The sequence below is a fragment of the Cynocephalus volans genome, chromosome X (assembly GCF_027409185.1).
Source record: "Cynocephalus volans isolate mCynVol1 chromosome X, mCynVol1.pri, whole genome shotgun sequence".
Lineage (NCBI taxonomy): Eukaryota > Metazoa > Chordata > Mammalia > Dermoptera > Cynocephalidae > Cynocephalus > Cynocephalus volans.
Genome location: NC_084478.1, coordinates 61,584,084 through 61,610,417, shown reverse-complemented (window position 1 = coordinate 61,610,417; position 26,334 = coordinate 61,584,084). Strand labels below are relative to the sequence as shown.

At 34.5% G+C, this 26,334-nt stretch overlaps 1 protein-coding gene across 5 annotated transcripts in view; it reads right to left on the bottom strand.

The window, feature by feature from the left end:
* The window catches only part of KDM6A (lysine demethylase 6A), a 195,813-nt gene that overhangs the window by 114,650 nt on the left and 54,829 nt on the right, over window positions 1-26,334 (bottom strand). For all 5 annotated transcript variants that reach the window (XM_063083613.1, XM_063083610.1, XM_063083615.1 and 2 more), the window contains exons 3-4: window positions 21,849-21,957; window positions 16,968-17,017 (exon numbers count right to left, since the gene is read on the bottom strand). In XM_063083613.1, coding sequence (XP_062939683.1) covers window positions 16,968-17,017; window positions 21,849-21,957 — 159 coding nt within the window. The remainder of the gene's footprint in view (window positions 1-16,967; window positions 17,018-21,848; window positions 21,958-26,334) is intronic.

The following is a 26,334-nucleotide window of genomic DNA, read 5'->3' as shown; positions in this document are numbered from 1 at the left end:
TCTGTACCATGAAGAGAAAAACACTTCCAATTAAACTGTGATTACACTTGGAATTATCACTTAAAACTACAGATGCTACTTGACTGGATAAGGTTATGTCCCACTAAACCCAACATAAGTTGAAAATATAGTTAAACTGAAATGCATTTAATACACCTAACCTACTGCACACCATAGCTTAGCCCAGCCTACCTTAAACATGCTCAGAACACTTACATTAGCCTACAGTTGGGCAAGATCATCTAACACAAAGTATATAATAAATTTTTGAATGTCTCATTTATTGAATACTGTACTGAAAGTGAAAAACAGAATGGTTGTATGGGTACTCAAAATACGGTATTGTGGGGAAAACAATTTAGTCAGGCCCCTCGACTCAGGTCCGGTTGGGGGTGGTGCAGCACATTTCTTGTAAATAAGCTGTGTGTGGGTGGAGTTAGTGCACACGTGCACCCATGTATCTTTTTAGTTTTGCTGCTATTGTGTGTTCTTCAGTTTGTGAAGCAGAAGCTGGCTGGTAGAGCTTGCATCTGAAAATACAGCATGTTTACTCTGCTGGGAGCTGCTTAGTTTTTTCTTTGGACTTTGCCGGTAGCAGCTGAGTTTCTGAGTTTCTCTTTAGACTGCCTAGGTATTAGACTTGTGTGTGCTGAATAAAGACTCTACTCTTTCTTCACCTACGGCTCCAAGGACCTTTCTGGTTACCTAGCTCATAGACCTGTGTGTGAAGGGTTTGTGACCCAGTCTGGACAATGGGCTTCAGGGGTCTGTGAGCTCCAGACCCAGCCCTAGCTCTACAGGTATCTACTAAATGTGTATCACTTTCACACCATCATAAAGTCTAAAAATCATAAGTCAAACCATCATAAGTTGGGGACCGTCTGTATTTTATAATTAGTAAAAACTAAATTTTGATCACATTTCATTCTTTTTTTTACACATAAGGAAAATGTAAGTGAAATAAATTCATTAAGATATCATAAATGCAGAGTCCAATTCTTTTCAATCCTGTTAGCCACATACTCTTATCCATGTTTCTCCACACAATATTGGCTTCTGAACCAACAAAAACGGTGATGAAGGAAGGAAAGAAAGACCACAGTGGTGCATTGGACTTGCAGAGGGAGAGAGCATACCTAGGGATACAAAGTGAAGTGGGGAAAGGGGGATGAGGAAGGAGGTCGGGGGAAATTAGGTGGGGGACACAGGGTATAATCACAATTTGCGGTAATGGGCATGCTGCCAGTATGGATCTGGCCATCCCATCCTAGGCACAAATGGTGACAATCAGCTTTGTACCCCATGAATATTCATAACCAATAAATAAACAAATAAATAAAAATGGTGATAATACAGTATCTCTTAGAAGATTATTCCACTATTGTTTATAAACCCGATTTCCCCAAGTTTTGATGCTGTCACTTTTGTTTTTTAATTTTACCAGAAGATGTCAATAGAAAGTTTTTAAACAGCAACCAAAATTATTCCTTCCTCAAAAGGTCCTTAAATGATTTGTCCACTGAAACAACAGGCTATGACATACCACGAGGAAAAACAACAAAGTTGAGTATAGAGAGGCATTGACAAGTACATCATGAATACTGGCTGGCCCACAGACATTTAAAATGCCATGATTGTTAGACATCTTGATTTGAGTAGTTAAACAAAATATGCACATCTTTAAATGAGTAAAATACAGTACTGTAAATTTTGTTAGGTAATAAAAATACTACAGTTATTTAAGGAAATATTCTTATTTTGTAGAAAGATATACAGAATATTAAGGATTGAAATGCCATGCTATCTGTAATTTACCTGTAATTTACCCTGAATTCTTCCCGAGAAGGAAAATGCATACATATAGATACAATGTTGAAAATAATTTTTGTAAGCCCTGATGAAACTAAGCCAGGAAGGCATTAAAAACCATTAAGCAAATGGTTGATGGTTAACTATAGGTTAAAAGAAATACAGGGGATAGAAAAATAAGTTAAACAATACCAAAAGAAAGCAATAAAGCACAGTCCGAAAAATGTGACATTCGATAAGACAACAGGGCTGGAATTTTTTAACACAGTAACAAAAATAAAAACAAAAAAGGGCTGGGGGTAAGGGGAAGACCATGCTTTAAAAAGACACTTAAGGGACATGCCCAGTTCTAACGTATGGTCCTGGACTAGACAGTGGTCTTGACAAAAAGACAGTAAAAGACATTTTAGAATGAACTGGGTATATTTTTCTACATACAGAGAGAGATTTATTTATATATATATATATATATATGTATATGTATATGTATATATATGCATATACATGTATATATAAAGATTGTAATAAACACAAAGAAAGCAAAAGTAAGAAGGGGGAAAAGTTAGCAGGACTTGATACTAAAAATGAAATAAAAACACTGGAGATGATCAATGCCAAAATTTTATTCTTTGAAATCATTAACCGTTAATAAAATTGAGAAACCTTTGGTTGAAGCAAGAAAGAGAAGGCAAAAATAAATATCAGAAATGAAATTAAGGACCTAACTACAGATGCATACAACTATAGGTGTATATGACTATATACATGTATATATATAAATGTAGCAGAGAGAGTTTAACAGGTCAGTTTTATCAAATACTCAAGAAACAGTTTTTGTAAGATTATACTTAGCTATTCCAGAAAACAGAAGATAGGAACATTCCAAACACATTTTATAAGACGTTTACAATATTGATAACTGAAAAAACAAAATTACCATTAATTACAAAGGTAGGATAGTCAATGTAGAAAATCCAAAGTAACATAGTCAAATTATCCACATTAGTAAGTTAGTGAAGTTCCTATAACTTTAACTTAACATATAAAAGTCAACTGCAGTTCTATATACCAGCAAAGAGATAAAAATAAAATGGCATTTATAATAGCAAATAAAGTACAAGATATAATAAAAAGAACATTGTTGATAAGATACACAAGAACTTTATTGCAAAAATCAATGCAATTCCAATCAAATTTCTGGAAGTCACTGTGTTTTATTTATTTAACTTTATGACTCTGATTTCCAGCACTATAGTATTTGACCAGATATTGGACAAAGAATGAAACAAACCTAAGACTCCAGATATGTGCTAACTACTGCAAACCCATTTACAATCTGATCCTTGCCTTCCTTTTTCCTCACTTTGAACTCCAACAATTACCCTAGGCTCTAAACAGGGATCCACAAACTATGCCCAGCCAAATCCTTTCTTTAAGGCTTGGGAGCTAAAAATGATTTTCACATAAATGATTTATGTAAGTACCTACATAATAGCCGATTTTGTCTCTTGGCCGAAAAACCTAACATATTTACTATTTTGCCAGAAAAAATTTGTAGACCCTTGCTCCAGACAAAGAACCTGGGAATTCCCTAAACACTTACTATACTTCCATGTGCTGACTCAGTTCTCTTCTTGGAAAGTCTTTCCAGGTCTCTCATCTGGAAAACTCCCTTTAATCCTCCCCTCAAGTTTCATCTTCTCTTTGGAGTCTTTCCTAATCCCCACTCAGACTCTGCCATACTCCTTACACAAGACACACACCTCTGCCTCCCTCATAGCCTTCAACACCTCCAATATATCACTTACCAAAACATAATGTTTATTTCTGTCTCCCTCACAAGAACATGGGAAAGCAGGAGCTATCCTACTCATCTCTATATTGCCACCACTAATGAAAGGCAGTTAGTGACGTGCATAAATAGTGTAAGAGAAAAACTTACGGAAAAGTCAGAAGGTAAGGACAGACCCACTAGTTTATTCACCATCTATTTGTGCTGACCTGGGGGCTACATTAACCGCCTGAACGTAGGATGTCTCTAGTCCATAAAGTAAAGGGCCTAGAAATGATTTTTATTAGGCCTCATGGCCAGCATCAGCACAGCCATGTTAATCAACTTTCTTCCCTCTTCCCCCTTGTCCTTCCCTATCTCATGTTAATCAACTTTCCACCCCCTACCCACTTACCTTCTGAGAAAAACCAGAATTTGTGCAAAACAAATTCTTACGGAAAAATGACCACCTAACTCCCTTCCTCTAATTCAAATCTTATAAAACCTTTTTACTTTTTAGTCTGTACTGAGGCAGGAGCTGATCAGACTCAGTCTCCCCTCCACGCTGGTGGAATAAAGCTCCTTGGCTGAAATGGCACCTGGCTCGAGTCTTTCTCCCTTTTCTCCACCTCGCTGAACCTAACAATTTCTAGAGTGTGTTCTGCTTCTAAAATTGTAAGTTTTAAAAAAGAATCACCCATATTTCCAAATATACTGCTTTTTAACTTTTCCTACATATTCTTTAAAAGATCTCTTTCTCTTGGTCTCCTCCGCCTTTCTAGGCAAAAAAAAGAAAAAAAAAAGAAAAAATTCAGGTTAATTTAAGCATTAAATGTTAAAATAATTTCAGTTCTGTAAAGTTCTAAATATTTTTATGTTGTGAAGCACTTCAAGACTAATATATTTAAATAATACATTTCTAAATTCAAAACATAAAAAATTAGAACTTTGAGTTTTCTCTTCATAATAATTCTTTCCTCAAAATGTTTTCCCTATCTGACATTCACCCATAATCCCACATCAATGCAACATTAACAAAAAAATAAAACCATACAGAAGAATTAGGAAACAAGGCCAGCACAAATTTCAGAGCTGGTAAGAAATATAGCATTACAATTTCCAAGCACATACTGAATCAGGCAGTAAAATAGTGTTATTTAGATTGTTTTAAGTGAATCTGTTTTAAGAACAAAAATTACTTATAATTATCATACCAAAAACAAATGTAAAATAATCTCTACAGAAGTTTTGAGTTCCTGAAATACTTAACCTTCTTCAGCTGTGATCTTATAAAACCCCATGATATTTATACAGATACAGGCATATATATATGGACATTATGTATACATATAAAGTTATATAATATATATATATAGAGAGAGAGAGGTGTGTGTACGTTAATTTACTAATCAATTTTTTTCAGTGGGCCCCAAATTAAATTTTAGCCCAACTCTATCAAGGCCATTATAAAAGTAGGGTTTTGTTTGTTTTTTTAAATTAGTGAACAAATGATCACTGTTTTCGCTAATCAGAAAAACTGTATCCACAAATACGTTAATCGTGTATAATAAAAAAATATACATCCTGCATATCTTATAATAGCCCAATTATTTTTTAAAACATAACATGTTTCTCCATAACATTTAATCAATGGTTCCATTTAGACAGGCATTACTGCCATAATTCAAAACTTTTTCTAAATTCAAATGGGAAAAAAGAATCAGTTTGTTTCTTTAAAAGTTCACAGTTATAAATAAAAGTGTATCACAAACTGTTAAAGAAACTCCACAAGATAAAAGTAATCAGTAAGCACCAGCACTTTTTCTCATTTTAACATATCCTTAGTCTTTTACTTCTGTGCTGAAATACAGAGGAGCACTAACAGCATATATACAATTTTTGTCTCCTATCTTTCTACTTTATACCATAAAACATAAAGGCAATTTCTAAATTTTTCTGACTCATGAGTGTGTTTAGGTTTTGTTGTTTTTTAATTATTTTGCCATTTCCACATGGTATATAGAACAAATTAAGTTTCTGTTTATTATTAGCTTATATTAGAAAGATACTATAATCATTAATAGTTATGATATAATGACATGATACAATAGTCATAAGAGGACTGGCAAATATTCACTATTTCATAAATGACAGTGTCATTTGTACTGAAGTACGTAAGAAAAAGTATGATGTCAAGAAATAAAAATTTGAATTGCATAATAAACATTATTTGATTTTCAAATTTTAAGCAAAGATTGAGATTTAAATTATGGATTATAGATCAGCAATCCGTAATCATCCACTCTGAATTCCAAAAGGTTCTTTAAAAACTAAGATTTATCATAAATCAGCCACCAAAACTCTTTGGATAGGAAAAAACTGACTTGAACTGACAAAAAGTCATTCTTTATTGTGTGTGGGAGCCTACCCTAGACACCACAGGGGATATTATATAATATGGGAAATGCATTATTACCTTTCTGAATTCCAAAAAATTTTTTAAAAAATAATCATCTTAATTCTACAAAATTCTGGATGCAAGAAATTCAGATGAAGAACGGAAGACCTATAGTATGGGTAATTACTTTATATTTCAAGAAATAACTGTAGAGAATACTGCCTGGAGCTAGGGCTAATGTCTGGAATCCTGTCACCTGGGCCGACTGTTGAGCTAGGGCTGGGTCTGGAGCTCCCAGACCCCTCAAAGCCCATTCACAGACTGGGTCACAAACCCTTCATATGCCAGGCTGGGTCACCAGACTCCTTCATTCAGGTTTATGAGCTAGGTAACCAGCCAAAAGGTCCTTGGAGCCATAGGTTGGAAAGCATGGCTGACGCCCAGGGCCGACGCCCACCTGCCTTCTTCACTAAAACTCCTCTCTACTCTGTCTCTCTGTCTCTCTGTCTCTCTCTCTCTAAAGAACACAAAAATAGCAACGGAACTAAAAACATACATTGGTGCGCATGTGCACTAACTCCACACACACACACACACACACACACACACACACACACACACACACACACACACACAATTTGCTTACAAAGGATGTGCTAAAACCTCACCCAATTGGACCCACAGTGAGGGCCCTGACCAAACTATTCTATTTTCCCAACAAAAACATTTGAAGAGATGAGTGCAACTAAAAATTGAGGGAGATAATTATCTCAGTTGCATTCCAAAAATCAATCCTATACTTACATTCTTTAATTTATAATCCATTGCAGATGTGAATAACACAAAATTTGACAAAACCATAGAAATAAAAAATTATATCCAGAAATCACTGACTCATAAATGTGACCTCTGATCACTACCAACCACTAAGCATTTTCACTGAATGAATATGATCCCATTGGATCATAAATAGTACTGTTGTATCATTTACCGATGCAGGAAAAAGAAATTAAAATCAGTAGCTTTAATGTCATTAAGTGATAGCATCTAGTACAAGTTCTTGAACATTGCAAGAAACCTGTGAGACCATATTCCTCCACACTGAGCCTGGACCAGAGAACCTAAACCACAACTAACTGACTTCCTATCCATGGGTTCCGCATCCAGGAATTCAACCAACCGTGGTTGAAAATACTCAGAAGAAAAAATTGTGTCTGTATTTAACATGCATAGACTTTTTTTTCATTGTCATTAGTCCCTAAACAGTACAACAATTTACATAGTATTTACATTGTATTAGATATTATAAGTAATATGAAGCTCTGCACAGGTTATACGCAAATAATACACCATTTTATGTCAGGGACTTGAGCATCCATGAATTTTGGTATGTGAGGGAGGTCCTGGAACCAATCCCCCCAAGCTTACAGCTAGATGTCGGTATTAACATGACTCTGCTATTCCTGTCCTCATTAGCATTGCTTTACTCTTCCCTGAGTCTCTTGCTCAGGCACATGGTTTGTCCGTTATTATAGGAATCATCAACTCTTCAATCCAATGTATCAATAACAGTTCCTGGCTGTTGGAGCTCAGAAGACAGTACTCCAAAGTATGGCACTCTGGTATGCTGAGCACTTCGAACTAAAGAAAATTAAAAGGCCTTCAAAGCAGCCTCAGAACCAAAGACTTTCTGGCTTTCTCCTGTTCCTCCCTCCAAGTGCAGGGTGGAAATCTCTCTGAAGTTCCCTTATCTAAAGCTCCCCCAGAGGAAACTCAATTATCTTCAATCCCCTCCCTGAAATTTCATTAATCAGAGGGGATTAACCTCATATTGCAGGAAAGAAGACTAAGGAAAGTCACTTCACCTGGACAGACTTTATCAGTCTGTTGTGTTCAGGTCCCATTCAATTTCCAAAGAGAATCATTTACAAACTATTGGGCCCAAATCAACTCTCTTAAAAAAATCACTTACTACCTCTCAAAATTGCCTACATTCCCCTATCTCCATCTCCCCTATCAAGAGGGTGCTATTTAAGTTTCAGCCTTAAGGGCCTTCTTTGAGTCTCATATTTTTTATGGCTCCCATGCACACTTGCACATAAATAAATTTGTGTGCCTTTTCTATTAATCCATTATCAGTTTATTTCAGCAAACTCACACCTTCAGAGGGTGAGGGAAAAATTTCCATTGCCCCTGCATGGCCCTTATCTCAAATTCCATGCCTTGCAATTTCCACCATTTCTGGACTGTCATGCTGAAGATTTTTTTACCCAATAAAGTCCCCTCATTGAAAGACCTGCCTTAAATCAAACTTTCAGTTCTCAATCAATTCTGACCTTACCTTTCCCACTATGAGATGCTCACAAAACTCTGCAGAGGTGGTGTTCTCCCTCACATAGTTACAAATAAACTCAGGTTTTTGTTCCTGGTATATGGGGAGTCAGCTTTTAGTAACTAGGATGATCTCAAATTGCCTGTTAAGGACTCTGTACAATAAGAAACTATGCATAATAAATTAGTCTGGTGGTTAATTAATACTCCATGTATTCGGCATTCCATAATACACTAATATTTCCTTATTATTGGAAATATAATAAGTTTGTAATAATAAATTTTATAATAAATTTTCCTATTTATAAATAAGATTAGAGGGACGTTCTGTTTTTGGCAATGGTAGACTAACTCATTCCAGGCTTAAACTCCAAATGTCTTTATTTCCCCCAAAATTAGAAAAGCTAGATAAAATATTGTTTCAAATCTGTTTTCAGGTATCAGACAATTACTAGGGCATCAAGAACCTGCAGGGTTAAGATCTGGGAGAGAAAAGGACAAAGAGATAAGCTCAATATCAGTAACCATTTTTCTCCACAAGCCATATGCTCATCCAAAAGCAGCAACTAAAAGGCTAGAAGTGAGCAGCAACAGGAATGGTCATGGGAGTGCAAACTGGAATGACCTTTTTGGTACTGCTTGCTATTATTTACTAAAGCAGAACACACACATATCCTATGACCCGGCAACTCCACTCCTTGGCATATACCCAACAGAAAGATATGCACCAAGAACTGCACAAGAATATTGATAGCAGCATTTTTTTTGCAATAGCCAAAATTCATTAAAAACCAAACCCCTGGCCAGCCAGTGTCTCACTTGGGAGAGTGTGGTGCTGAAAACACCAAGGCCATGGGTTCGGATCCCTATATAGGGATGGCCAGTTAGCTCACTTGGGAGAGCATGGTGTTGACAACACCAAGTCAAGTGTTAAGATCCCGTTACCGGTCATCTATAAGAAAAAAAAAAAAAAAAAAAAAAAAAACCAACTTCCTTCAACAGTAAAAAGAATAAATCGTGACATATTCACACAATGAAATAAACAGCAATAAGAACAAACTACTGCAACAGACAACTGCCAAGATGAATCTAACAAATACAGTACTGAGTGAAAGACAGAAATTTTAAAAATATGCTACTTAATTACATTTTTATAAAATTCAAAACCAGGCAAAGTGGTAACAACATGTTATTGCACTATTGCTTCCACTGAAGGCTAAATAAGATAATACTAGAGAGGATCCTCCTGTACATAACAATTATAAAATAAGTATAGTTTTTTAAAAAAACTATAAACTCTGGCCATTATAAAGAAAGCAACTAGCTAAAGGCACTCTGTGGAGGATTCTTAAAGCAAATGTACTTCACAGGGCCTGGTTTTCCAAAGCCTTGCACTTTCAAATTTTGACCTTGTGGAGGAGTGGAAATTTTCCTCAGGCTATAAAGTCTCTGGTGTAAGATAAAGATTTGTGGCACAGCAAGGTTGTTGGCTCAAGAACAGACCAGTTACTGATTGAAATGTAAAAATACCGGAAAATTGCTGGAAGGAGAAGGAATGTTTGCTGAGATCGAGCTTTTGTTGATAGGCCCACTGAATTGCCTTACTGGAATGTCATCTGGCTTGTTTCAATGAAAGTTACCAGCCCATATTGTTAAACTATAACCCCACCTATGTTCTCTTCCTGTAACTTCCTGGTCTGGAAAATAAATGCAGGAAGAGAACCCCAATTCAGGATTAATTTTCCCAAGGAAGGGATGCCTCTTGCTAGAGGGTTCCGGGGAAGTTAACCACTTCAGGGCTTCTCACTGCTCAGAAGAGATGAGCTTTTAGTAATCCTCCGTGGCTCCATCACCCAGGGGAAGTGGGGTGAAAAATCCGTGGGGGGCAAAGCAACAGCACTCAAGGGTAAACAGAAGCAAAGAGATTCTAATGGGAAGATGTGGGAGGCTGAAAAACGGCCCCAAAAGATGTCACATCCTAATCCCTTACATGGTAAAAGAAAATTCGCAGCCATGATTAAGTTAAGGATCTCTCCAAGATTGTCATGTATTATCCAGGTAGGCCCAATATAATCACAGGAGTCCTTACAAGGGGGAAGCAAAAAAGTCGAAAGTCTTTGTGATGAAAGGGGACAAAAGGCAATGTGAAATGGGAGTCATGACCCAAAGGAATATAGGCTGGCCTCTAGAAGCTTGAAAAGACAAGAAAACAGATTCTCCCCTAGAGCCTGCAGAAGCAACCAGTTCTACTGACACCTTGATTTTAGTCCCATAAGACTAATTTTGGATTCTGTCCTCTAAAACTTCAAGAGAATAAATTTGTGTTGTTTTAGCCACTAAATTTGTGGTAACTTCTTAAAGCAGCAATAGGAAACCAATTCAGAAGGCTAAGCTCTGAGGAGGAAAATATGAATGAAGTGGGTTCCCATTTTTGTGGCTATTAATTTGGGGCCAGGCATAGTACACATGGTGGTGGGTCACTGGTAAGGGGGGGGGGGGGGTGAGCACACCTTTCCTGTACCAGAAAACCAGAAGACTGAAACCAGGAGAAATCACAACCTACTGAAGAAAAGGAAAGAGCCAGAGAGGGGAATTATAAATTTTGTCTATGCACACGCCTGGTTGACTCCTGCATGCAAGTTACAGACTCAAAACATCTAAGCTAAAGAAAAAATATCTAAATTGATACATAAGCTGCTGCCAGAAGAAACAGAGCTTGCATTTCAAGTCTAGGAAAGATAACTGCCTGATAAAAGAGAAAAACATCATTCTCTGGAAGAAAATACAATCAGAAGTTAGCATAATTTTCATAATGTCCACTACCTGAGACAAAATTAGACAATATATGAAGAAACAGGAAAATACAACATATTCAAGAAAAAAAGAAAATCAACTGAGACTAAACCCAAAATGCTAAAGATGCTAGAAACGGCCAACAAGGTTTTTACAGTGGCTATTATAACTATTACTACAAACCAATATAAAATATGCTTATGAACAATGAAAAGATACAAAATCTTAACAGAGAAAGAGAACAATAAAAAAGAACCCAATGGAGGAACTCTAAAACTGAAAAATATATGTGAAATAAAAAAAAAAAAAAATCAATGGATTGAATTAAATTAACATGACAAAGGAAAAAGAAAATGGACCTCAAAATAGAAACACAAATTACCCAGTATGATCACAGAGAAAAAGGAAAAAAAGCACCCCCAGCGACCTGTTACATAAAAATATCTAACTCACACATAATTAAAGCTCCACAAAGAAAGAGAATGAACAAAAAATTATTTTAAAAAATAATGACCAAAGTTTTCCACATTTGCTGCACATACTAGATGCTCAATGAGGATAAATATGAAGATATACATTTATCTTACATTTACATATATTTATCACGATCAAACTATTGAAAACCAAAGATAAAAAGCAAATCTTGAAAGGAGCAAAACAATAAATTATATATGCATATAGGGGAACAGTGGTTCAATTAAGAGCTAATTTCTCATCAGCAAATATGGAAGGAAAAGAGAACAGAACTTCACTGAAAAACTTTTTTAAAAACTAAAAAGCCAATCCAGAATTCTCTATCTAGCAAGTGTCCTTGAAAAATGAAATCAAAAAAATATTTTCAGATAAAGGAACTAAGACAATTCAAATTCATCTCCATCAGATCTTTACTATAAGAAATGTCAAATGAAATTCTTTTGCCTAAAAAAAAAAATGATACTAAATGGAAATGATTCACAGAAGGTAATGAAGAGCATCAGAAATGGTAAACATCTGGGTAAATACAAACAAGTACTTTTACTTTATAACATATAGGCCTGTTCAAAGTAAAATAACATCCTGTAGAGTTAATAATGTAGAAGTAATACATATAACAACTACCACATAAACAACATGTGTAGGTAAATGTTCTCCTATACTCTTGCAAACCATTTCTTACATGTACTGGTACAATATTAACTGTGAGCAAACTGTGAAAAATTGAGGATAATCCCTAGAACCACCACTAAACAAATAATGAAAAGGATAGGCAAAAAAAAGCCATTGGAAAAAGTAAAGTATAATTGTAAAATATATTCAATCATCAAATGCAGGAGGAGGAGGTAAGTAAGGAGTAGGTAAAGAGGAACATAAGACCAAGAAACTGAGAGGATAAACAGAAAAGGAAAAATTAAATGAAAGACACAAACCTAACTACATCAGTGATTACATTAACTGTCAAAAGCTAAAAAATACAAGTAAAAGGCAGAGACTATTAGATTGGCTAAAAAAGCAACACTCATTTATAAGCTATCTACAAAAGAACTGTAAATACAAAGATACCAATAGGTCAAAAGAAATATATATATATAAAACTCAAATAATAAATCTAAAAAGGATGGAGTGGCTATATTATTATCAGATTACTGAAGAGAAATTCTTCCCAAATTCATCTATGCATACAGTGTAGTCCCAATAAAATCCTAGCAGAAGTGGGTAAACTGCTTCTAAACTTTATATGGAAAGGCAAAGGACTTAGAAAAATCAAAACAATTTTGAAAAAGAATATGGGGAACTTAACACTGCTTGATTTTAGAATACAGCAACCCGCGGGGGGGGGGGGGGGGGGGAATACAGCAACCAAAACAGTCTGGTATTGGTTTTAAAATAGACATACAGATCACTAGAACATAATAGAGAATCTAAAAACAAACACAAAATTAAATATCCAACTGATTTTTGTCAAACAAGAAATGAAAACTGAACTTTGAAAGGATAGTCTTTTCAATAAATGACGCTTGAACAACTGTAATGATTCTGGAACAACAGCTATTCAGGGGGAAAAAATAAATATTGGTGCTATCTCACATCATAAACAACTTGAAATGTATTGAAGACCAAAATATAAGAGATGTGGCTCTAGAACTTCTAGAAAAAAAGGTGAGAAAATCTTTATGATATTGGGGTAGGCAAAGATTTCTTAATAGAACACAAAAAGCACTAGCTGTAAAAGAAAAAACTGATTAAATGGACTTCATCAAAATGAGAAACATTTGCTTTTCAAGACACAAATAAGAATATGAAAAGGCCAGCCACAGACTAAAAGAAAATATTTCCAAAACATATATCTGACAAAGGGCTTTTTTTATCCAGAGCATTTACAAAAAAAAACATACAATTCAATTTTAAAAACAAACAAAATAAAAAAATTTTAAATGGACAAAAGATGTGAACAGGTAATTAACAGAGAAAAGTATATAAAAGGCCAACAGCACATAAAAGATGCTCAACGTCACTAATCATCAGGGAAATGCAAATTAAACCAAAATGAGAAACCAATACTTACCTACCAGAATGGCTAAAGTTAAAAAGACTGACAATACCAAGTGTCTGTGAAGATGTGGAATATTTAGAAATATTATTCAACGCTGGTAGGAACATGAAATGGTACAGCCACTTTGGAAAACAGTTCAGCAGTTAAACCTACACTTGCAACATGACTCAGCATTCTCAAATCCTAGGTATACGCATATACCAAGAGAAATGATGTCCAACACAAAGACAAATAATCTTCATAGCACTTTATTCAAAATAACCAAAAACTGGAAACAACACAAATGCCTACCAAACTGACAAACAGAAAAATCGATTGTGGCATATCCATTCTATGAAATCCTAGTTAATGATTAAAAGGAACATAATATTGATACATGCAACAACATGAATGAATCTCAAAAACAGCACACCAAATGAGAGACATTAAAAACAAAAGAATACATGCTGTTTGAATCCAGTTATATGACATTCTAGAAAAGGCCAAACTAGAGGGAGAGAAAGCTGGTAAGTGGTTGCCTTTGACCAGGGATCAAGAGTGAGAATCAATGGCAAATGGGGCACAAGGGAACACTGTCAGTGATGAAAATTTTCTGTATCTTGATTATGGTAATGGTTACACAACTCTATATAAATTGCCAAAACTCAAAATGTACGCTTAAAATAATGTGCACTTCAAAAAAACTGGAGAGAGAAAACAAAACAAACAAAAAAACCCACCAGATATTTTTGCAGAGCTAGGCAAATAAAGTAGGAAAGTTTATTTGGAAAAACAAGCAACCAAGGACAGCCAGGAAAACTCCAAAAACAACAACAATGGGGAAAGGGTGCCCTAACACTACTATATATTAAAACATATTATAAAACCTCTGTAAATAAAATAGAGTGGTATTAGATCATGAATAGACAGACTAACAAAACAGACAAGAAAATTCATGAATAGACAAAACCGCAAATGAATATTTAGTATGCTATTAAGGCAACAGCTCAAATCAGCAGAGAAAGATGAATTTTTTAAAAGCATATTATGCTGGGACACTGAGTCATAAGGAAAAAGAAAAACTTAGATTGTTCACACTACAAATCAAGGATAAAATCCAAATGTATCAGAAATTTAAATTTAAAATATTAAACCACTTAAGTACTTTAAAAAATGTGGGTGTGTTTCTCTATCACCTCAAAATGAGGGAAAAACTGTCCTATGTTTCAAAACGCAGTTGCAATATAGGAAAAGACTGATGAATTTGACTACATAGAAATAAAAACCTGTGTGGGCAAAAACAAACACACAAATGCAAAGTAAAACAACAAATCACAAGCTAAGTAATAATACCTGTAACCTATATCACAAAGAAAGGATAATATCTAATACACAAAGTATGGCTACATAAAACAGAGAAAGAAAACAACAGCCCAAGAGAAAAATGGGCAAGAGACATGAACAAATATTTCAAAGAAAAAGAAATGAAAACTGACTGAATAAACTATGGAATAAATCTTTGCAACCCTGAGTTAGGCAAAGATTTCTTAGGTACAACACCAAAAGTACAAATGATGAAAGAATAAGTTGATAAATGGAATTTCATCAAAATTAAAAAGCTTTAGCACTTCAAAACACAAAATCAAGAAAGTAACAAGACAAGCCACAGACTTATAGAAAACATTTGCTAATTATATATCCAACAAGGGATTGCATCCAGAATATATAAAGAACTCTTACAACTCAATAATTTTACAAAACCCAATTAAAAAATAGGCAAAGGGTTTGAATAGACGTTTCACCAAAGAAAATCTATAAATAGCTAATATGTTCATGAGAAGATGCTCAACATCATTAGTCATTGGGGAAATGCAAATAAAAACTGTAATAAGATGCTACTTTATGCCCACTAGGATGGCTACACTCAAAAACTAGACAATTACAAGTTTTGACAAGGATATGGACAAACTAGAACCCTCATACATTGTTGGTGGGAATGTAAAATGGTACAGCCACATTGGAAAAAAGTTTCGGCACTTTTTTAAAATGTTAAATGTAGATTTACCCTACAACCCAACAATCCAATTCCTCGGTATTTACTCAAGAGAACTGAAAACACTATGTCTACAGAAAAACTTGTACACAAATGTTCATGGCAGCATTATTCACAAGAGGCAAAAAGAGAATACGACCCAAATGCCCATCAACTTATGAACAGATAAATAAAATGTGGTATATCCATATAACGGAATATTATTAGAAAATAAGAAATAATAAAGTATTCACGCTACAACACAGATGAACCTTGAAAACATATGTTAAGTTAAAGAAGCCAGTCATAAAAAAACACATATTGTATGGTTTCACTTATATGAAATATCCCGAGAAGACAAATAGAGACAGAAAGTAGATTAGTGGTTGTCAGGGACTGTGGGTGGGCACAAGGTTTCATTCTGGGGAGATGGACATATTTTAAAACAAGATTATGATGATGGCTGCGCAACTCTGAAAATTTACTAAAAATTACTGATTTTCATGGTATGTAAATTATACTTAAATAAGGCTTAAAAAAAAAAAAGTAAGCCACAGACTGAAGAAGATATTTTCAATACACTAAAAAGAATTACCAAAATATACTTCTAAAACTTCTACACAGCCTGCCCAGAATCTCTGGATAGGGTGACTACTGAAGGGCTTTCCCAATCAAAGCCAGTTTGCATAGACTGGAATAAGTACCTACTTTTAAAACTTCTACAAATCAAAAAGATAAACTAGGCAAAAGAAAAATAATATCCACAAAAAATCTGAAACGGCAGTTCAGATAAAGAAACCTCACTGTTCAATAAACTTAAAAGTAAACATGTTGTGAAAGATTAACTTTATGCATTGCTTAAACTAAGATAAGAAAGTAGATGATTCATCACTATGCACAGTTTTTCATTTAGGTGGGACTTTTAAAAAATGATTAGGTTCAGCTTTCCTCAGAGCTCCAATTACAGACTACACCAAGAAAGATTTCACCATAACTTTCTTATTACGCTTTCCCATTTCAGCCTGATAACATCCATCTTCAGCTTTCTTTTACCCCCAGGTACCAACTTAAAACAAGAAAACCAAGGAATCAGTTGGTTTTGCTTGATTTCAACTTATCACACTTAGGATCACCTTTGGCAAATACAATGTATCAGAGGAATCCAATATTTCAATAAAATACAAGATGGTTCACACAAGACAGTACAAACAAAATATTCATTTTACCTTTTCCAATCCCTTTCTCCTAGAGATAATATGTTTAAGAGTTCAATTCACTTTGAATATAACCAGCAATAATCTGCCAAAAAAACAAATGCACTAACCTTCCAGTAGTCAGACTGTAAACTGTAGTACCTCTGGTATGCAGATAATGCTGAAAGAGAAAAAAATAATTGAGTCACAATTATGTCTCATTTCAAAATCAATATTACAAGTTTTAAGAAACAAGGTTCCCACTATATCCACTTCCCAGCATATAGCAATATTTCAAAGACCAAACAAGTTAAAAATCTGGGGCCTCCCTAATCAGGAGCTCAAGGACATAAAACTATAGTCAAATCTCAGACCTGCACTTGAACAAAATCTAGACTAACCCCTTGGATCAACCTGACCTTCCTCAAAGAATTAAGATTTTCCAAGGCTACTCCAGAATGTGATTAATCATTGCTTCACAAGAGACCTCACTTCCAAAAATGACTAAGAACTCAACCACCTCAAAGAGCAAAGGAACTATTTACTTTGTGGTGCTTCCTGTTTCATAAAATCAACAAAAAACTCACCCCACAATTAACTTACCCCAACTCAATTCCAAAATAGGGCAACCCACACCCCTAAATCCATCTTGAGGCATAAAAAGCTCTGAAAAACTTAAAAGTAGTTCCTGTCAACCTAAAACTCAATGAAGTAAGGGTGAAAAGGTAAACTGAAAGTTACATATGTGCATTAGAATTAGCAGAGAGTGCCCTTTTAAAAACTGATGGGCAAACCCCATCCCACACCAATTATATCACAATCCCTTAGAGTGGAGGGCTGCAATAGTCTGGATTTATTTGGCCCTCTAAAACTCATGTTGAAGCTCGATCCCCAATGTGGCAGTGTTGGGAGGTGGAACCTAGTGGAAAATGTTTGGGTCATGGGGGCAGATCCCTCATGACTAGATTTGGGGGGGGTGGGAGGAGGGTGGGTGAATGACTGAGTTCTCCCTTTATTAGTTCCTGCAGAGCTGGTTATTGAAAGGAGTCTAGCACCTCCCTCCTCTCTTGCTTCCTCTCTGACCATGTAATCTTGCACACACCAGCTGTCCTTATGCTTTCTGCTATGAGTGGAAGCAGCCTGACGCCTGTGCCACATGCAGCTGACCTAGAATCATAAGCCAAGTAAACCTGTTTTCTTTATAAATTACCCAGTCTCAGTTATTCCATTACAGCAACATAAAAATGGACTAATACAGGGACTAAGCACTTATGCAAGGGTACTTCAAAAAGTTCATTAAAAAACAGAATTAAAAGATAATAGGAATCTTTCCATGAACTTTTTGAAGACCCCTCGTATGTTTAAAAGATCCCCAATTGATCCTACAATACGGCTAGGACTGAGCAGCACCCTAAAGACAAAGGCAATAAAATGGAAACAGAGGCAGTATAAAAAAGTGGCAGCAGCTTGGATACATTCTAATATGCTGGGGACTTTCAAAGATGAGGCAATTTATGAACTTCGGACATCTGTACAATAGAAGTGAACTGCAACATTACCTAGAATGCTTTTATAAAATTAAACAAGCAAAGACAGTTAAGACAAAAATTCAAAGTAATGAAGAAAACTTGCTCTATCAGATATTGAAATTATCATAAAAGTTATATGAACTGGAATAGAAAAGAACAAAACTGAAAGCCTAAAATGAGACCCTGGTGTATGTAAGAATTAGCACAGGATATAGGTGGCATTTCCAATCAGTGGGGAATATATTAATATAGTAACCAGCACCCAAGTACTTACACAAGAATATGAGCAAAAAAGTGAAATTTCTAACTCACATCATGTACTAAAACAATTTGAAGAATGAATTAAAGAGTTAAATATAAAAACAAGGCAGTAAAACTACCGATGAAAACATGGAGGAATAAAATTTTTCTGATGGTCAGTTGGAGAAGGACTTTTTAAACTTCTGGTTTAAGATGCACAGAATAAAAATAAGGAGGGTTAGGGTAAAAACTATTTGAGAAGCAGTCAGTTTCCTCAATTCCCTCACTAAATCCTTGATGATTTTTAGGCAGTATGACCAAAAAGATACAGACCGATTCTCCAACAAAAGGCCATTCGGATCAAAGTCAAAGGGCCCCACCCGCATACTCAGAGCTTCTAGTTCTCAGTTCTTCCAATCTTAAAAATATGGACAGCTAAGAACTACCAGACACCTAAAGAAAGCCTCTAATGAAGAAGAAAGAGACTAAAACAAATAGAAAAAAACAACCAGAAAGAAAGAAAAAAAAAAAAAATACAATGCAGGGGAAAAAAATACTTCAAAAATTTATTACTAATCTTAGTCTTAGATAAGGGAAGATATTGCCTTTGTGGTGGATGAGGGTGGGGTGGCAAGAGAACAAACAGGATGCTCTAAAAAAAAATAAAATTCAAAGAACAAAGTATGATAGAAGAAATGAATAATTCAATAGAAGGGTTAGAATATAAAGTTGAAGAAATCTCCCAGAAATTAAATAAAAGACAGAAACAGAATATTAGAGAAACTGCATCCTAGAAGTCTAACATATCAATAATAAACCCCCAAAAGAAAGAACAAAAGGATAAAATTCAAGAAATAATTCCAGAAAAATTCCCAGAAGAGAAGGTTATGAGTTGTTAGTTTGAAAGGACCTACAACAGTTGAGCAATTCTAGGAATAAGGCTATGGAACAATGCTTTCAAAATTCTGAAGGAATATTATTTCCAATTTAGAATTATATATCCAGTTAATTCATTTAGGAGGTCAGAATAAATGTATTTTAAGATAGGCAAAGTCAAAAGAAATTATCTCCCAGGCACCTTTCCTGAAGAAGATAATGACAAACATGTTCCCCTAAAAGGAGAGTATATACCAAAAAAGAAGAAGATACGGTTTACTGAAAGCAGGAGATACAACAGAGAAGAGAGGTCATGGGAATACCTAAGATGAAGAAAAAGGGAGATCCAGGGTGACAGCTATGTCCCAGACCCAGATCTGCTGAGGCCTATGATTAAAATTCTGCTGCCCCTATAACCTCTTCTCAATCTGAGAACCAAATATCCAGATAAGCTTGGCCCAGATTCTTACCTGAGCTTGGCTTTTTCTAAAGCATATTCTGATGAATTTTCTATTCTCCCCTCTTTCTGAACACTCTCTCTGATCACATTCTTGACAGATTTTCTAGTACCTGGTTCATATTATTCTCATCAGATGTCCTAACTATGGGTAAGCATTTATGCTTGCCAGGATTCACACATGCCCTAGCCTACTGCCCTCCCCTAAAGGGGCTCTTGTAAACTATTACAGAACCAGAAGCCAGACTATGACCCCAAGTCTCTAGTTTTACTTCTCCTGAGAGCCTCCTCTAATAGTGACAAGATGGCCCTTTCCTTACACAGCTACATTTGTGCTTGCTAAGTTTTTCAAAACTAAACAGTATCTTGGTTGAAAAATACTTTTACCAGTGGCTTGCAGGGGGGCGGGGGGGGGGGGGCGGTGAAGAAAAGCAAGAGAACACTGACCATCACAATCAGCCATGGTACACCTACAGAGGAAGGGAGGAGGATGCAATTGGAGAGAACACAAGCTAGGGGTACCAGTACCATTCTGTCTCTTAACCTGTATAGTAGATGCATGGGTGTTGACTTCAGTAGTCTTTAAACCATACATATATTTTCAGACACTCTCCTTATGTATAATACATTGTTCAATTTAATGGGAAAAAAGTATTAAGGATTGGAAACCAACAAAAAAAATTTGCAATATGCTGCATGTTAAAATTCACTAGTGACTTAAGTTGCTTCTTCAACAAAACAGTAAATAAAACATCACCTCCTGAATAAAAGAACATTAACCAAAAACAGAAATTAACATTTCCTGAAACTCCATATACACTATTTTCGTATTAAATAGCCAAAACATATATGAATACCATAGAGAACTTTCTAAACATGTTCAAATTAGAGAAGCATTACCTAAAAACATCATCACATATCTAAAAAAGTAACTTTTACATTTGAATAATAATATTCATCTTTTTTGCATAAACATGATGCCAACCAACCTATCATTGGAAGGACATTAGACTGTCAGCAATTTTTCCAGTTGTGGCAGAGTTGGTTTTAAACCATCCCCCCATTTCTTAGTTCTTCACACATGAGTGCAGCTAGCTCATAAAGGTCATTAATTAATAGTCTTCTGAAAAGAAATTATCAAACTAGCTGTAACAGAATAGTCAAACAAGAGTTTGTGTAATGAATGCATGACTGACATCCAACATCCATTTCCAACCCCACTCTCAAACTCCATCATTGATTTAAAAGGGTATCAGTTCCTGGCAATCCCAGCGATTGTTTTAGTCCAAAAATGGACACATGAGCTCAAGTGGCCTGATCACCACTGATTTATAGATGACAGTCATGGGAAAGGTTCTCTCTACTGCTGGATGGGAACATATATCACCAACTGCCACCACAATGAGAACTATCTTAAGACGAAGCCCGCAGAAGACAACAGAGAAAACAGATCCTTCTGGACTTCAAACTATGCCTAGAGCACAACCCACCTATGAACTTCCAATTATGTGAGGTAATAAATCTCCTTATTGTTTAAACTAGAATCAAGTCTTTGATATTTGTGCCTAAAAACATCCTAATCAATAGAAGCCTAGGTCCCTGACGATTCTGACAATTTTGTGCAGTCACCATACCAAACCTGGAGATTGCCCTTTTAATTGTGTTACAGAATTCCAACAAAGTTGGAAGGTATATTTTCAATAATCTGATTAATAATACATATCACCTGGGGTTACATGACATTTTTCCATTTCCATCTACTCCACTTTTCCTTCTCATTGCTTACTATGTTCATGAACTTATAATTTCTTAGAAGTAAAAATGGCAGTACCCTTGAAGAGTACAAATAACTACAATTACTTTAAACACATATATAAATCAATCAATAATTAACAAGGGAAACAAATTACCTTTTGGATAATCTTCCAATAAGAGGTTGAAGTGACCTAATTGACAAAAGAAATCAGACTCCACTTTTCCTTCAGCTTTTAAGATTAGAGATTCGTAGCAGCGAACAGCCTAGAAATAAAAAAATACAAATATTTAAGAAAAAGATAAAACCCTAAAATGCATTTCCTCCCTGAGATAATGCATATATCCTCCATTCAATCACCCAAGGAATCAACATATTTCACTTCTATCTCACATATATTCAATGCAGCATTCTTTAGAAGGAATAGATTCCCTAACTATTTATTAAAAGAGCCACTGACTATGACATAAATACTTTCCCCATCTATAAAACAGAAACAATACTTGCCAAATAAGATGATGTAGGAGCACTTTGATAACTTTATCCATAAGGTTCAAATCTAAATTATTACTGTAGTACCTGTTTATATAAACAAAGTTACTCTCAAATACAAATAATATCCATCTTTCCCACAGGCAAGAAGTTTATTGAATTATGTGACAATTCATAGAATCTCTAGAGTAATAAGAAGAGCTACCATTATCTGAACCAATTACTTTTTGCCAGAACCTCTACCAGCTTTAAACTACCATAAGCTGCCTTTTCAATTGTCTTCTCCTCATGATATACTTCAAACACACCAACTCTAACTCTATTCCTAAGCTCACCCCCACTCCAATACATGCATATGCACTTACTCTCACATTTCCCTCCCTGAAGAAAATAACAACATTTTAAGGATATCAATTATTTTTTTGTAATACAGGAGACTGCAAAAGAAAATGAACAATGAAAAGAACAGAAATCTAGAGTCTGACTACAAATTCCAATTGTCATTTGCTACAAGAGATCCTGGGGAATTTATCTTCTCTGACTCTTTTAATAACACTCAAAGGGCTGACAAAAGAATTAAAATTAGAAAACTTCTCTAAGGATTTATCACAGTGCTTAGTACACAAGAGGTACTTAATAGTTGTTTCTCTACCTTCTTAGATAAGAACAAAGTTCTCTTTCAAGCTTCCCAATAATTTTGTCAAAATTTCCCTGCTAACAATTATATACTTCACAATGTTGCTCTTTATAACGTGTCCTGGAGTCATTAAAGTAAGAAATGTGTGTAATTTCTCAAAAATCTCTGGGTACACTCCCAGGAACGCTCCATAATCGTCAAAAATCCTCTCACCACCATTTCAAGAGCTTTTGTTGGGATAAGGAAATGTGACATGGGACACAGTACCCACAGAATTCCTTCATTTTTCCTCTCCTATGAAATACAGACCCTTTGCTAGACAGTTTCAAAATATATACCCTAAAATAATCAGCCACGATTTATATCGACAAAATAAAATTAAAAAATATATATATAATATATATATACCCTAAAATTTACCTATCCAAAGCTCATATGTAAATAAATACTCAACAAGTTTGGAGAACCCATCCTAAACAAGGTGAATTCTGGACTGATTCTACTATCCTTAAAGCCTAAGAATTATTAAAAACAAAAAACTATTCCTTTTCCACTCTTAGCTATCTAAATGTGCATATGTACCAAATCACAATCACTGGAAACTAATAATTCTGCTTCCCTATAATTAAAAGAGTCTGAATGCTACACTGTAGTCTCAGAAATTACTATAATTTGGAGGCATGAAAATTTCAAGATCCTCTTTATTTAAGACATACATAATTCTTATCTGGCAGATGGTTGGAGTACAAAAATACAATTTATTACAGTGCTTGATAATATCAGAAAAATTCATAAAATTATTGGGCTACAGTATGACAATTCTTAATTTTACATGAAATAAAATGGCTTTCTAAAGCTAATAACGGCACTGTAAATAAAGCACTTATTAAAATAGTTATTGTCTTTGTTTTCATAACCTCTTAGAAAGATATTTAGAAACTTTTCCTACTCTCTGAATCAATTTCTTATGGCTGATTAATATTAAATTTATAAGCAAATATGCTTTCATGGTGAAGAATTCAAGATATAACCAAACTAACGGTGATGGTCAAAGATGTTGACAGAGCCAAATATCAAACAAGATGAAAATGAGCAAAAAGGCAGAATAAAGTTTCCAAGCACTTTGTATTACCATTTCATAGTGAAACTTCATGAATTTATTTGAAGCATTTGAGGTAATTCTTACATTAGATACAGCCTAATACTAACATAATTTTTAAAGAGCATTTAAAGGTAAATAAATAACTGGGGATAATTTCCAATACTCCTAACATACAGTAATCTAGAATGAAGCTCAGTATTCTTATAATAATATTTTTAGCCAAAAGGCAGAAGATAAACTTAGAAGAAATATAATTAGTTGTTTAGATTTAGAACAAAGTTCAGGTAAACTTCTATAAAGCAAAAATATTTTCAGTTCAAAGAGTTACTTTTATATTCTTGCTTTTTAAAAAAATTTTAAATATACACAAATTAAGTCCCCATGTAGTGTGTATTTGTACATAACTTCAGAGAAAAAGGACTAGAATATAAGACAAATGTTTTAAAAAGAAAACCTATAGTTGGCCCATATAGAAACTTTTTATTTTGTTCATTTTACTTCTCTATATTTTCTAGATTTTTCATAATTAAACTATATCACTTCTCTTCTTGTAAAAATCACTGAAGATTATGCTTTCCCCTAGGATTCATCCTACACATTTAGTATAAAGATAGTCAGAAATGTGACTGTAAATCATTTGTAGCTAGATCAGCATCATTCAATAGAGCGCTTTCCGCAATGATAAAAATATTCTATAACCTGCACTCTCCAATACGGCAGCCACTACACATGGGTGGCTACTGAGCACTTGAAACATGCATGGCTAGTTCAAGCAAACAACTGAATTTTTAAATTGTTTCATTTTAATACTTATTTAAATTTAAATAAACATGTGGCTAATGGCTACCATACTGAACAGTGTGTATCTAGATAATGTTTAAAGCTTAAAAACAAATGAATATTAAAACCATATACTAAATAACACAAAAGCAAAATTTCTTCTGTTTATAAATGAAAGGCCTATGAAAATAACAGAATATCATGCAATAGGGATGAGCAGAGCCCTTCACAAAAATCAATGTTACATCCTATAATTGTTTATAGCTGGTGGCTTACACATCTATAATTCTTACAATCTACTAAAAAGAAAATTGAGAAAGAAAATAAACAGTTAATCATTAAATACTAAAACATGTGAGATTAAACTAAGATCTTCCCAGCAAGGTAGAAAGCTTGGATGTCTGCCTCCCATTATAGTGCCATTTTCCACAACATTCAATAAATTTGTGTTTGGTATCTGCTTTATTTTTATTATTTAAAAAATCAGTTATCCAGGACGCAACATTACGTTATCCTCTATTTCTAAACCTTGATAAGTAAAGTTTAGAGCTCATGAACACAGGCATGCAACTATTCGTTTTTTAAAATGTTAAATATTCATCTTTTACGACTAACTTGGTCAGTGCCTAGCTAAAATATGACACTTGTTAATTTTTAGAATTGTTAAATATAGGCAATTTTTAAACAAATTTTTTTTCAATTTAAAAGATTAACTGAAGTAGCTGTGTGACATACAAGGGGTAGAAAAAATTAATATAGATTTAAATACCCACATGGTTTTTAATGAACCAAAACTTTTAGGTTGAATATAATAAAAACAAACATGCAGTCCTTCCCATAATTTCTAAAAGCCAGCCATAGACACACAAAATGGTTTAGTAGCCAACAGACTACTTAAAACAGATTTAAAAATTTAGGCATACTATGGCTAAATGTGTCATAATATGGCCACTAAAAAAAGTACTCATGGCCCAAATTTATAAAGTATATTATGCAAATCAACAGCAATAATCAGCTCACCAACGTCTATTCTGACCATCTCTAACATTATCATCAGTTCTGAGTACCCAATTTTAATAGGTGTTAACACATAAAGGGCTATAAGTTTGATGACTGACATGGAAAATGACATGAAAATTATTTTAACTAAGCTTAACTGAGCAGAATCATCAGGGATGCTGTAGCTTTACTGAAATATTTAAAAAGCTGTCACTTAGGGAAGATTAATTGCACTTTGGGCAGCTCCAGACATCAGACCAGTGAATGGGTATAACTTATAATCAGAAAGGAGAAAAACTTAAACATGCCAAAAATTAAATGGGCCATCTTCCGCTCCTACCAATGCAAAAAATTAAAGCTTAAATTACTAAGCTATTTTAGAAGGAGTTAGCAAGGAAACTTCTTACTTTGGATACAATTCTAAGCTGCATTTTTTTAAAGATTCCTTGGGCTTCTATAATTCTAAGTATAACCCTGTAAGAGTTATAACCCCCCCCAAAAAAACCCCATAATAAAATAAGAAATCTTTAAGAATTATATAAGAATGATTTTAGAAGCTCATAACTTTATAAAAGAACACTCAATATAACAGTTTTAATATTTACTAATCCTAGGGGAAAAGAAAATTCCTTT